General features: G+C 41.3%; 2 protein-coding genes across 2 annotated transcripts in view; both read left to right on the forward strand.

Annotated features, from left to right (window-relative positions):
- Positions 1–12,714, forward strand: part of taf15 (TAF15 RNA polymerase II, TATA box binding protein (TBP)-associated factor) — a 52,241-nt gene extending 39,527 nt beyond the window's left edge. The window contains exons 17-18 of the transcript XR_004560085.1: positions 10,550–10,557; positions 12,704–12,714. The gene's annotated coding sequence lies outside the window, so the exon portion shown is untranslated. The remainder of the gene's footprint in view (positions 1–10,549; positions 10,558–12,703) is intronic.
- Positions 1–15,237, forward strand: part of mmp28 (matrix metallopeptidase 28) — a 177,117-nt gene that overhangs the window by 4,422 nt on the left and 157,458 nt on the right. Inside the window, exon 2 of the mRNA XM_034168183.1 lies at positions 14,671–14,747. Coding sequence (XP_034024074.1) covers positions 14,671–14,747 — 77 coding nt within the window. The remainder of the gene's footprint in view (positions 1–14,670; positions 14,748–15,237) is intronic.

Here is a 15,237-nt window from a genome sequence, read left to right on the forward strand (position 1 = left end):
CATACAGAGCAAAAAGAGAAAGAAACACTCAATGTATCATGGGAACCCTAACTATAAGCTTTGGCAAAAAGGAAAGTTTTAAGCCTAATCTTAAAAGTAGAGAGGGTGTCTGTCTCCCTGATCTGAATTGGGAGCTGGTTCCACAGGAGAGGAGCCTGAAAGCTGAAGGCTCTGCCTCCCATTCTACTCTTACAAACCCTAGGAACTACAAGTAAGCCTGCAGTCTGAGAGCGAAGCGCTCTATTGGGGTGATATGGTACTATGAGGTCCCTAAGATAAGATGGGACCTGATTATTCAAAACCTTATAAGTAAGAAGAAGAATTTTAAATTCTATTCTAGAATTAACAGGAAGCCAATGAAGAGAGGCCAATATGGGTGAGATATGCTCTCTCCTTCCAGTCCCTGTCAGTACTCTAGCTGCAGCATTTTGAATTAACTGAAGGCTTTTCAGGGAACTTTTAGGACAACCTGATAGTAATGAATTACAATAGTCCAGCCTAGAGGAAATAAATGCATGAATTAGTTTTTCAGCATGACTCTGAGACAAGACCTTTCTAATTTTAGAGATATTGCGCAAATGCAAAAAAGCAGTCCTACATATTTGTTTAATATGCGCATTGAATGACATATCTTGATCAAAAATGATTCCAAGATTTCTCACAGTATTACTAGAGGTCAGGGTAATGCCATCCAGAGTAAGGATCTGGTTAGACACCATGTTTCTAAGATTTGTGGGGCCAAGTACAATAACTTCAGTTTTATCTGAGTTTAAAAGCAGGAAATTAGAGGTCATCCATGTCTTTATGTCTGTAAGACAATCCTGCAGTTTAGCTAATTGGTGTGTGTCCTCTGGCTTCATGGATAGATAAAGCTGGGTATCATCTGCGTAACAATGAAAATTTAAGCAATGCCGTCTAATAATACTGCCTAAGGGAAGCATGTATAAAGTGAATAAAATTGGTCCTAGCACAGAACTTTGTGGAACTCCATAATTAACCTTAGTCTGTGAAGAAGATTCCCCATTTACATGAACAAATTGTAATCTATTAGATAAATATGATTCAAACCACCGCAGCGCAGTGATCATTTGTAACCTTCACTAATACTGTTTCTGTACTATGATGAATTCTAAAACCTGATTGAAACTCTTCAAATAGACCATTCCTTTGCAGATGATCAGTTAGCTGTTTTACAACTACCCTTTCAAGAATTTTTGAGAGAAAAGGAAGGTTGGAGATTGGCCTATAATTAGCTAAGATAGCTGGGTCAAGTGATGGCTTTTTAAGTAATGGTTTAATTACTGCCACCTTAAAAGCCTGTGGTACATAGCCAACTAATAAAGATAGATTGATCATATTTAAGATCGAAGCATTAATTAATGGTAGGGCTTCCTTGAGCAGCCTGGTAGGAATGGGGTCTAATAGACATGTTGATGGTTTGGAGGAAGTAACTAATGAAAATAACTCAGACAGAACAATCGGAGAGAAAGAGTCTAACCAAATACCGGCATCACTGAAAGCAGCCAAAGATAACGATATGTCTTTGGGATGGTTATGAGTAACTTTTTCTCTAATAGTTAAAATTTTATTAGCAAAGAAAGTCATGAAGTCATTACTAGTTAAAGTTAAAGGAATACTCGGCTCAATAGAGCTCTGACTCTTTGTCAGCCTGGCTACGGTGCTGAAAAGAAACCTGGGGTTCTTATTTTCTTCAATTAGTGATGAGTAGTAAGATGTCCTAGCTTTACGGAGGGCTTTTTTATAGAGCAACAGACTCTTTTTCCAGGCTAAGTGAAGATCTTCTAAATTAGGGAGACGCCATTTCCTCTCAAACTTACGGGTTATCTGCTTTAAGCTGCGAGTTTGTGAGTTATACCACGGAGTCAGGCACTTCTGATTTAAGGCTCTCTTTTTCAGAGGAGCTACAGCATCCAAAGTTGTCTTCAATGAGGATGTAAAACTATTGACGAGATACTCTATTTCACTCACAGAGTTTAGGTAGCTACTCTGCACTGTGTTGGTATATGGCATTAGAGAACATAAAGAAGGAATCATATCCTTAAACCTAGTTACAGCGCTTTCTGAAAGACTTCTAGTGTAATGAAACTTATTCCCCATTGCTGGGTAGTCCATCAGAGTAAATGTAAATGTTATTAAGAAATTATCAGACAGAAGGGAGTTTTCAGGGAATACTGTTAAGTCTTTAATTTCCATACCATAAGTCAGAACAAGATCTAAGATATGATTAAAGTGGTGGGTGGACTCATTTACATTTTGAGCAAAGCCAATTGAGTCTAATAATAGTTTAAATGCAGTGTTGAGGCTGTCATTCTCAGCATCTGTGTGGATGTTAAAATCGCTCACTATAATTATCTTATCTGAGCTAAGCACTAAGTCAGACAAAAGGTCTGAAAATTCACAGAGAAACTCACAGTAACGACCAGGTGGACGATAGATAATAACAAATAAAACTGGTTTTTGGGACTTCCAATTTGAATGGACAAGACTAAGAGTCAAGCTTTCAAATGAATTAAAGCTCTGTCTGGATTTTTGATTAATTAATAAGCTGGAGTGGAAGATTGCTGCTAATCCTCCGCCTCGGCCCGTGCTACGAGCGTTCTGACAGTTAGTGTGACTCAGGGGTGTTGACTCATTTAAACTAACATATTCATCCTGCTGTAACCAGGTTTCTGTAAGGCAGAATAAATCAATATGTTGATCAATTATTATATCATTTACTAACAGGGACTTAGAAGAGAGAGACCTAATGTTTAATAGACCACATTTAACTGTTTTAGTCTGTGGTGCAGTTGAAGGTGCTATATTATTTTTTCTTTTGAATTTTTATGCTTAAATAGATTTTTGCTGGTTATTGGTAGTCTGGGAGCAGGCACCGTCTCTACGGGGATGGGGTAATGAGGGGATGGCAGGGGGAGAGAAGCTGCAGAGAGGTGTGTAAGACTACAACTCTGCTTCCTGGTCCCGACCCTGGATAGTCACGGTTTGGAGGATCCAAGAAAATTGGCCAGATTTCTAGAAATGAGAGCTGATCCATCCAAAGTGGGATGGATGCCGTCTCTCCTAACAAGACCAGGTTTTCCCCAGAAGCTTTGCCAATTATCTATGAAGCCCACATCATTTTTTGGACACCACTCAGACAGACAGCAATTCAAGGAGAACATGCGGCTAAACATGTCACTCCCGGTCCGATTGGGGAGGGGCCCAGAGAAAACTACAGAGTCCGACATTGTTTTTGCAAAGTTACAAACCGATTCAATGTTAATTTTAGTGACCTCTGATTGGCGTAACCGGGTGTCATTACTGCCGACGTGAATTACAATCTTACCAAATTTACGCTTAGCCTTAGCCAGCAGTTTCAAATTTCCTTCAGTGTCACCTGCTCTGGCCCCCGGAAGACAACTGACTATGGTTGCTGGTGTCGCTAACTTCACATTTCTCAAAACAGAGTCGCCAATAACCAGAGTTTGTTCCTCGGCAGGTGTGTCGCAGAGTGGGGAAAAATGGTTAGAAATGTGAACGGGTTGGCGGTGAACACGGGGCTTCTGTTTAGGACTACGCTTCCTCCTCACAGTCACCCAGTCGGCCTGCTTTCCCGGCTGCTTGGGATCTGCCGGAGGGGAACTAACGGCAGCTAAGCTACCTTGGTCCGCACCGACTACAGGGGCCTGGCTAGCTGCAGAATTTTCCACGGTGCGGAGCCTAGTCTCCAATTCGCCCAGCCTGGCCTCCAAAGCTATGAATAAGATACCCTTATTACAAGTACCGTTACTGCTAAAGGAGGCCGAGGAATAACTAAACATTTCACACCCAGAGCAGAAAAGTGCGGGAGAGACAAGAGAAGCTGCCATACTAAACCGGCTAAGAGGTAGTAGCTGCGCTAAGCTAGCGGATTCCTAAAAACACACAAAGTGAATAATGTGTAAATAATTTAGAGGTGATTCAGCAGAGGGAGTGCTTTAGTTAAGGCACGTGAAGATTACACTGTGAAACAAATTGTTATCTAGTTATCTAGATCAATCTAGATCAATCTAACTGTGCAGATTAAACAGCTAACAGATACAGCAAAACACCGCTGTGGTCCGGAACAGGTACAATACCGTAGTGAGAGCGAACCCCCGCAGTGAGAGCGAACCCCCGCAGTGAGAGCGAACCCCCGCAGTGAGAGCTTTTTATTTAGGAAACAGTGCGGGCCGTGGCCTCAACTTTCCCAAAATTCTGGGTCTTTTAGTGAAGCTTAGGGCTAGTGGTCAGCGATCACCTTAGTATCCTGTTTTTCTTGTTGATTAATGCTGGCAAATTATACTGTATTTCTTGTCTTTCTGATGCCTGATTCTGTTTTTTCTCTCTAAGGTGCAGCTCCAGCCAGAGATGGGTGTGGTATTTGTGCTGAAAACCTTCCTGTCCTGTGCACCAGCAGCATTTCTTGTATATATTCCTTTTGTGAACTGTTCTATAATTTATATCTGTAGCATGGCCCAAGCAGAGGGTCACCCCTTTGAGTCTGGTCTGCTTGAGGTTTCTTCCTGAGAGGGAGTTTTTCCCCTTACCACTGCTACTCTGAGGGTGTAAGGTTAGACCTTACTTGTGTGAAGCGCCTTGAGGCAACTCTGTTGTGATTTGGCGCTATATAAATTAAATTAAATTGAGAACGATTGGCTGTAAGGGCTGGGTCAGTCAGGCTGGAATACGAATAGGGGCCGGGGGAGCAGTCGCCCTCCTCTTCCAACCTGCCGGAAGGTGTCTGCTTTGCCGGACTGCCTCGCGGGTGGCTTCTTCCACCACCACATGGGGGCTGGCTCTATTCGTGGGGCAGTGCCTGGTTGCGTCGGGTGGGTTGGGGCCCCGAGGAAAAGCAATGTTTACCTTTTCAGCACTCTGGCAAAACGATTTCCTTGAGGATTAATAAAGTTATTCTTATTCTGAAACATTTGAGAAGAGCAGTCTTTTACCTTCCATGAACCAAGCTTTAATTACTTTGTTGCCAAAGTCTGGTAAGCTCTCTGATGAAAGCAAAAAAAAATTTGAGACCAATTATCTTATTAAATTCTGACCTCAAGATAATCTGCAAGCTACTAACAAAAAGGCTGCAGAAAATCCTGCCAAGCATAATAAATAGAGATCAGAATGGATTCATAACTGCAAGGCAGTCATTGTCAGAAGGGTACTTGTTATTCACTGTAAGAAAGATAGTAGAGATACTGCGTTCCTATCACTGGATGCAGAAAAAGCGGGAAGTCATTAAGAAGTCAGTTGACATGGGGATGTCACTACCATTATCAATAATGAGAAGAGTTAATAATATGAAAATGAACATATTACCAACATTCAACAAACATTCCTCTGCTGCCTCCTCCAGAACTGTTCGCGTGGATTAAAAAAGCTCCAGTGGGTCTTATACAGAACAAAGGAAGGCCTGGATTATGTTCCTCACTGCTTTATTTACCGCTTGATCAGGGAGGTCTAAATTGTCATAACTTTAAGTGGTACTACTGGGCTGCACAACTGAGGTCTATTATGTAATGCTATTTTTTCAAACAATGAGAATCCACACTGGGTAGAAATGGAGTCCCAGAATTTAAATCTACCACTTCCTGCATTTACGTGCCCTGATACAGTAAGAAAGCTGCAGAAACAAATTAAGAATCCCATTCTGAGGCACATGATTAGAATCTGGTGTGATTAAAAAAAGAAAAAGTTTCTAAAAGCGCCAATGTCATGGTCACAGTTTGGTCCAATGTGGGGTAATGGGCTTTTTGCACCAGGAAGAGAAGATGCAATATTTAAAACATGGGTGTCCAGAGGACTTAAAACAATTAATGACCTCTATCCTCCAGAGTCTGATGTATGTATGTATTTATGTCCTTTGGGGAATTACAATCTAAATTTAATCTGGATTAAAAAACAAAACAAAACACTACTTTAAATATTTTCAAATGAGACGTTTTGTGAAAGCAAATCGAAGCAATCTTAACAAATGTCCCCATTCACCCCTGGAAAAAGCAATGGTTAAAGATAACTTAAGAAAAGGCATCATATCAAATTTCTATAACATGTTGATCTCTAACACACTAGAGAATTCAAAACATAAGTTAATGTCCTGAAATGAAGATTTGACACAAACTTTAAGCAAGAGTGGGGAAAAAGCATGTGCTAGCCTAAAGCTCATCCATCCATCCATCCATTTTCTTCCGCTTTATCTGGCATTGGGTCGTGGGGGCAGCAGCTCAAGCAAAGCCACCCAGACCTCCCGATCCACACACACCTCCCCCAGCTCCTCCGAGGGAACCCCGAGGCGTTCCCAAGCCAGCCGAGAGACGTAGTCCCTCCATTGTGTCCTGTGTCTTCCCCGGGGCCTCCTCCCGATGGGACATGCCCGGAACACCTCTCCAGCGAGGCGTCCAGAGGGCATCCAGAAAAGATGCCCGAGCCACCTCAACTGACTCCTTTTGACATGGAGGAGCAGCGGCTCAACTCCGAGCTCCTCCCGAGTGACCGAGCTCCTCACCCTATTTCTAAGGGAGCGCCCAGCCACCCTGCGGAGGAAACTCATCTCGGCTGCTTGTACTCGCGATCTCGTTCTTTCGGTCATGACCATAGGTGAGGGTCGGACATCCGGGTCCCTGATGCGCGCGCACATAGCATGTCATGCTCATTTCCTACTTAACGTCCATCATGCTCGCAGCATTCTGCTGCAGGTTTTTTTCTACTTAATATACACCAGTTTTCACAGAAAATAGCACGATCATGTGTTGCAGTTGGCTGTACCAACCACAATAAGTTAAAAGATCAAAAAGTACATTTTTTTTTTGAGCTCCCAAAGCGCCACATTCTGCTTCTCTCCTCATTCTGTTCGGCTTGCAGGAACGCATTCTGTCTTCAGCTGTGAGTTCTCCGCTTTCAGGCATTCCAACTCTTCCTTTTAGGACACCTGTTCCATGTCAATGTGACGTTGGACAAGGCAAGTCCTCATGGTCACTCAGGTCAGCTGGAGGCAGGAACTCTCTGGGTGAGGTTACTGCTGTAGCAGGTTCACCAAGAGAGGCAGCTGCAGGAGGTGAGCCAAAATGAAGCTTTGACTTCGCCCTCATTGGCCTGGGGCGTGGCTGGTCGAGACACTTTACATTTCTGCTTTGGCTGTGGCCGTGGCGATCCACAGCCTTTGAAGCACTATTACTGCAGCACATGGTGGCATTCTTTGTGAAAACTGGTGTATATTACATAGAAAAAAGTAGCAGAACGATGCAAGCATGATAGGAAATGAGCGCGACAGCAGTTTATTTTCAGTGGCTCGCTGGTTACTATGCGTGTTGCTATGTGCACACACATCAGGGACTCGGATGTCCAACCGTACCTACGCCATTTGGCATGACCAAATCGGCAGGCCTTTGCGAATAAACAGCAGTAAAGACGACTATATCAGCAATGGTTGTGAGTGTGCACACAGTTTGTTTTCAGCTGCAACCCAAAATGGCGACCATAACTATGCAGAAGTGACATAGGCCCGACTGTACCTATTGGTGAGGGGAAAAAGCATGTGCTAGCCTAAAGTTCATACAATGTCTATAAATATATTTTGGGAGGGGGTAAAGAATAGAATTGAAAAGATAATAATAATTATGGTAGACCTAAAATTATTTGTTATTATTATAATTATTATTACTTTGGCTCTATACCTAGAGAAGCATAACTATGCAAAACTGAATGTGCATTTATAGATCTCAGCATCTTGACAGCAAAACAGTGGGTAGCCTTGACCTGGAAAACTGTCAGCAGACCCAGCACCACCCTGTGGTTAAAGCAGAGGTTACCACTTGAAAGAATAACATATATCCATAAATCCAAGCAACAGTTGTTTGAGAAGATCTGGAGACCCTTTGTTAATTTTATAAAGGATGTGGATCTAACAGATGAAACTGTGGACTACTGAAAATGTGCACTATGCAGTTCCATGGTTTAAGTAAATATATGCCCCATACTGTTTCTAGGATCAGATTCTAGCATTCTAGGCCAAGATGAAAAACTGAATTATCTCAGGTGAGAAGAGATGTTTTTGATTATTTTTCTTTACTCATTTTTCTTCTACTTTATTCTTTTTGCTTTTGTGTGTTTTTGATATCTTGTTTGAATATAGGTACCATGTAGTACAATCAAGCAACAAACTCAAAAGCACAGTGAGACTGATGCAATTGTTGTATTGTCATGTATACAAACCCATAAATAAAAGTTTGTGGTTAAAAACAAATAAGTCCCTTTGGCTGCTCCCTTGTTTTCACTCGGGGTTGCCACAGCAAATCCAAGGTGGATCTGCATATTGATTTGGCACAAGTTTTACGCTAAATGCCCTATCTGATGCAACTTTAATAATTACTGTTAAAGTTGGAGGGGTTGGGGGTGCTCATTAGTTTGTCTTACAAATAAGTAAGATGAGTTTTATAACCACTATAAAAGTGCGCTTCAGGTGCATGCTTATGGCAACAGAACTTTGTGACAATTCTGAAACTGGTGGCATATTTAAAAAAAAAAAAATAAAAAAAAAGTGGACTAAGATGACTAGACCCCCCCTCCATCTGGAAAAAAAAAATATCTGAATCTTGGCAAACATTTTGTACGAATTTGTATGAACTACTTGGATTTCTGCACATGGCAGCACAAAGAGCAAACTGAAAGCCTTCATTGACCCACATTCAACACTGCATGACAATTCTGACAGCTGGCATTTTATTTGAATGGCTAATGAACATTGCTGATGTCAAATCTTAAACATCTTGTGAATACTTGCCCAACACGCCTCAAACAGGTTTGTGTTGTGGTGTACAGAGGTACACCACAAAAGAACTTTAATGATGTGCTGAAAGTATAGAGTTTATTAAATCAAGGGCTTACAGTATTTGTACACAACCAAATTGCTCATATGGGCAAGAGACACAACTAAGCTGATTTTTGGCTGTCAGCCCACGTTATTTTCACCAGAAGTTAACTTGTCACATGAATAAACAGTTGAGACATTGCTGCACATTTAAGCAGCTCATTTTTTTGTTTTGTTGTTTTGTTTTTTTGCTAGTGAGCAGCGTGACCATGTCAGGGCTTGTGGTAAATTTCCTACTTGAAACCCAAAAGTTTGGGGAAAAAAGACCTTTATAAATGTCAGAAATGCATGTTTTTGTTTTGTTTTTCTTTTGGCAGGCAGAGTTTTAACATCCTGGTATTATTAATCTAAAAATGTCAATTTTGAGAGTTTTGTGATTTGTGAGTTTTAAGATGCGTAAAACTCTCAAAAGTTTACACTTCCTAAATTTTTTTTCATGCTTTTGCTGTACTGACGGATGGAAACACAGTAATTTCTCTTGACAGGTACAAGTTGTGAGCAAAGTGCCATAAGTAACTGGACAAACTGGTTTTTCATGCAACTTTTTTCTTTGAACAAACCGGCATGAGACAAATATTTCCAAGTCATTGAATATGTCTTAAACTTACCAAAAAATAAAAAAAAATAAAAATAATACAACTGTGGTTTACCTCTACATGAGTTTGTCAGGTGCCTGTTCTCTGCCCACATACTTTCCACAGTTGTAAAATGTGGCATTTTTACTGTATGGTTGTGTGTCTGATAAGACAAATGAACATTTTTGTGTTGCAATGCATATTCCTGTTTGGTTCCTAACATCTGTCATCTTTGCGTTTTAATTTCTACCTCAGTTTTACCACATCTGTAATCAAAGCTGTGTCTGCCGTCGCCTGAACATGAACGTAGTTGTGTGGAGATGAGACCTGTGTTTGAGAGCTCATGTTAAACTATCAACTTGGCTAATGTGAAGCCACAGGGCATCATCACCATCTGTTCTCATACCCAGGTGGTTCATTTTATTTATTTATTTATTTTTAATTACTTTAATGACATTCAGCTTTATTTTCCTTCTTCTTCTTGCATGATTTCACAAAAATCCAAGCAGGGACACCCCCAAGGGTTTCTTCTCCCGTGGGTGGTCTAGCACTGTCTACAATCCACAGAAATGTGTGTGTGTGTGTTTTACTTAGAACAACAGTGGATTTGGTGACCACCAGACCCAAGCTCTGGAAATGAAAGAAACTGACAAGTTCATTTCAAGCTACAGTGCCTTACAGTATTCACCCTCTTGGGTGACACATTTTAATTTATGCTGTTTTCAACACATACGGTAGTGTTCAGAATAATAGTAGTGCTATGTGACTAAAAAGATTAATCCAGGTTTTGAGTATATTTCTTATTGTTACATGGGAAACAAGGTACCAGTAGATTCAGTAGATTCTCACAAATCCAACAAGACCAAGCATTCATGATATGCACACTCTTAAGGCTATGAAATTGGGCTATTAGTAAAAAAAAAAAGTAGAAAAGGGGGTGTTCACAGTAATAGTAGTGTGGCATTCAGTCTGTTTGTCAATTTTGTGGAACAAACAGGTGTGAATCAGGTGTCCCCTATGTAAGGATGAAGCCAGCACCTGTTGAACATGTTTTTCTCTTTGAAAGCCTGAGGAAAATGGGACATTCAAGACAATGTTCAGAAGAACAGCGTAGTTTGATTGATTAAAAAGTTGATGGGAGAGAGGAAAACTTATATGCAGGTGCAAAAAGTATAGGCTGTTCATCTACAATGATCTCCAATGCTTTAAAATGGACAAAAAAACAAAACAAAAAAAAAAAACAGAGATGCGTGGCGGAAAACGGAAAACAACCATCAAAATGGATAGAAGAATAACCAGAATAGCAAAGGCTCACCCATTGATCAGCTCCAGGATGATCAAAGACAGTCTGGAGTTACCTGTAAGTGCTGTGACAGTTAGAAGATGCCTGTGTGAAGCTAATTTATTTGCAAGAATCCCCCGCAAAGTCCCTCTGTTAAATAAAAGACATGTGCAGAAGAGGCTACAATTTGCCAAAGAACATATCAACTGGCCTAAAGAGAAATGGAGGAATATTTTGTGGACTGATGAGAGTAAAATAGTTCTTTTGGGGTCCAAGGGCCACAGACAGTTTGTGAGACGACCCCCAAACTCTGAATTCAAGCCACAGTTCACAGTGAAGCATGGTGGTGCAAGCATCATGATATGGGCATGTTTCTCCTACTATGGTGTTGGGCCTATATATCGCATACCAGGTATCATGAAGAGGTCATGTTGCCTTATGCTGAAGAGGACATACCCTTGAAATGGGTGTTTCAACAAGACAATGACCCCAAGCACACTAGTAAACGAGCAAAATCTTGGTTCCAAACCAACAAAATTAATGCCTCGCAGATGTGAAGAAATCATGAAAAACTGTGGTTATACAACTAAATACTAGTTTAGTGATTCACAGGATTGCTAAAAAAAAAGCAGTTTGAACATAACAGTTTTGAGTTTGTAGCATCAACAGCAGATGCTACTATTATTGTGAACACCCCCTTTTCTACTTTTTTTTTTTTACTAATAGCCCAATTTCATAGCCTTAAGAGTGTGCATATCATGAATGCTTGGTCTTGTTGGATTTGTGAGAATCTACTGAATCTACTGGTACCTTGTTTCCCATGTAACAATAAGAAATATACTCAAAACCTGGATTAATCTTTTTAGTCACATAGCACTACTATTATTCTGAACACTACTGTATACCACCCACCCACCCCCCCACAAAAAAATCAGACTCTGCATTAAGATTTCTAAAATTATCCTCAAACTGAAATCAAACAAGAGCAATCAGAGATTTCTGACATCCGCCAGTCCAGATCCAGCTCACCTCTAAAATGCAGTGGAGTCTTCCATGTGTAGCGGGATGAAGGTCCCGGGTCCTGATTGAAAAGCCGTTCCCGCTAGCTTGGCTACCGGGGAATTCCCCTTTGGCTGACCTGGTAAAGGAATGGTCTTTAGTGCGAGCCGTCCGGGTTCGATCCCACCGCCGTTCCGCCACGAAGGTCCTGTGGTTACACATGCCCTATATCTGTGGTGCAAATTTGGTGAGAATCTGTGAAGTAATTTTGACGTAATCCTTCAAAGCCTATATAAAGTGAAATCTTAATCCAGAATCCAGATCTGGATCCAGATCACCTCCAAAATGTATTGGAGTCTTCCATGGCCTAATATGTATCTGTGGTGAAAATGTTGTCAAAATTTGTGCAGTAGTTTTAACGTAATCTTGCGAACAGACAGACAAATAAATAAACGCAGATGATTTTATTACATCCTTGGCGGACGTAATCATTACAACTCTGATATAAATTAAATTAAAAAATATTGAAGCCTTTAGTATAATAAAAGTAAATCATCACTTTTATGGTGTTTACTCTGGACAAGTCAGGAGATGGATATTTACATTTCCAATTCACTTAATATGTCTCGTACTTCATTTACGTTGGTCATTAAAAGTTAGTCATGCCATATGGTCAATGTTCAGTCCAAATTTTGTAGCATGCACAGACATATTGCAGTTGTGTACTCCCTTCCTGGCCAGTAGAGATAATAAATGCCATCATCTTGCAACTTCCCACATTCTGTGCATACAGTGAGGACATTCTGTTCCAAATCTGGTGAACTTTGATGATGATAACTATGTTTTGTCTATGTAATATCCACCAAGTCACACATGACCACTCTGAAGGTGTTACATTCTTCTCTGACTACAATTTTTGTATTTTGCATCAGAAGTTACACAACACTGCGGTGGAGTGAGTGGAGAAGGATTTTCTAAGAAAAAAAAACCAGAAGCAGATTTGATTTGAAACTTCAAGTTGTGGAAGTTGTGATTGCGTTGGGATCTCCATGTCTCAGCTGCAATCACGATAATTTGTGTTGGATGAAGGAAACACAATTTCCTCATTTTGGAAACGCACCGTTTATTTCACTCGTAAATTCGACATATTCATCGTTCAGTAAATGGACTGCATTTATACAGTGCTTTTCCATCTGCATCAGATGCTCAAAGCTCTTTATAATAATGACTCACATTCACCCCGATGTCAGGGTGCTGTCATACAAGGCACTCACTACACACCAGGAGCAACTAGGGGATTAAGGGCCTTGCCCAAAGTGCCCTTAGTGATTTTCCAGTCAGGCTGGGATTTGAACCAAGGATCCTCTGGTCTCAAGCCCAATGCTTAATCACTAGATCATCACCTCCCCAGTATCATCATTGTAGAAGCTTTATTTCACAGATGTCACAGACCTTATATGCAGCTCTGTCGTATGTACAACAGGAACATACAAAGGAGACAGGAAACATCAGTAGGTGAGACAGCATGATGCACAGAGTACACATTGGCAATTACAGGAAACAGTTTTATGTTCACAGATAAGAAAACAGACAATTTCTCAACCCCACGTAGGGGTCCTTGATTTGCACATCCTGCAGGGGCACTGACGGGAAGTCATCAATATGAGCATCTCGGCTCGTTAACACATGTATGGCAGGGCGCACCCTGTAACCACAAGTGGAGACGGCTTGGTATTTGCATAGCTGGCATACAGCGACCTTCGTGTGTGTAGAATACACACTGCATGCCTCGCGTGTTAACACATGCAAGACATAGGACCCTTGTTTGCGCTCCGCACATCAGGGTGTGTTAACCGATTAGAAAACAGACAGCTGATCACTCAGTTATAGTGAATTTTGTGCAAAACATGATGAAGAACCACTATGAGTCCTCTGTACTGGAGCATTGGAGGCACAGTGGTGTAAAGGAGCCACAGATCTCTGCTGTGGGGGCCACTGTTGAGTCGGGGGTGTAAAGCTCTGTAAAGCTTGAGGTGAGCTACCTTGAGACAGCCCGTTGAAGTGCGCCCAGCTTCGCCGCCTATGTTGACCACAAAGTTTTTGTCTGCCGTTACAATACGTGAAACGGGCTGTCGTGAGGAGGCTGTAGTGGTCCTCTGTGAGCGTATTCCGCTGGGCTGTCGTAGGGAGGCTGTAGTGGTCCTCTGTGAGCGTATTCCGCTGGGCTGTCGTAGGGAGGCTGTAGTGGTCCTCCGTGACCAACCCCTAGAACAAGAACACAGGGGACAGTGGTAAGGAAAAACTCCCTCTGATGATAATGAGGAAGAAACCTCAAGCAGACCAGGCTCAGAGGGGTGACCCAGTGCTTAGGCCATTCTAACAAAAAACAGCAATCACATACCTTGAAATGTTATCAGAAAGCAGCAAGAACTTGTACCAAAGCAGCATTTGCCAAGGGGGGATATTATGCTCTCAGAGCACTTTTATTAAGGTAAGGTATTTTGGTAAGGTTAGTTCTTACTGGCGTAAAGTGCCTTGATTCGATTTTCTTGTGATCTGGTACTATATAAATATAAGTGAATAGTATATTGATGTGTATGTCTGTGTGTCGACATGTAGTAGTGAATTAGTATTTATGTAAATATGACTGATTAGAATTGTTGGACTTGTTGTACTAGCAGGGATGGGCGCTAATAAGCTTTGCTTCAGCCCACACCCTTTTGGACTCACTAGTTTTGTCTGTGTTTGTTTGTGGAATTGTTCATTTTTTTCTATTTGAATATTTTGTGTGCTGAATTACTGTTATTATTAAGTCGGAATACACAGTATGTTTGAAGCAGGACTCACTTTAGCTCTTTGTTGGATTTGTGCATTCAGCTGTAGTGTTTCTGTTCTCAACTGAAAGTTTGTCATCCTAATAATTGCAGGCTTTTCTGGAAAAATATGGCTACCTCCATCAGGACAACCACATACACAACTCAGTGGAGGTGCAGTCAGCCATCCGGTAAGTCACACAGCTCTCACCACATATGACACACGCGTGACACATCATTAATTATGAAATCACCCCAGCTTTCAGTGACATATAGCCTGCTATCTCTCTGATGGACCTGGGCTGTTTACACATTTTAATTTATGCCACAGATTTTCAATAATATTCAGGTCTGGGGACTGAGATGGCCATTCCAGAATGTTGTACTTGTTCCTCTGCATGAATGCCTCAGTAGATTTTGAGCAGTGTTTAGGGTCATTGTCTTGTTGAAAGATCCAGCCCTGGTGCAACTTCAACTTTGTTACTGATTCATGAACATTGTTCTCAAGAGTCTGCTGATATTGACTGGAATCCATGTGACCCTCAACTTTAACAAGATTCCCAGTACCTGCACTGGCCACACAGCCACACAGCATGATGGAACCACCTCCAAATTTTACTGTAGGTAGCAAGTGTTTTTCTTGGAATGCTGTGTTCTTTTTCTGCCATGCATACCGCCCCT

Source organism: Thalassophryne amazonica, chromosome 4 (assembly GCF_902500255.1).
Source record: "Thalassophryne amazonica chromosome 4, fThaAma1.1, whole genome shotgun sequence".
In the NCBI taxonomy this organism is placed as follows: domain Eukaryota; kingdom Metazoa; phylum Chordata; class Actinopteri; order Batrachoidiformes; family Batrachoididae; genus Thalassophryne; species Thalassophryne amazonica.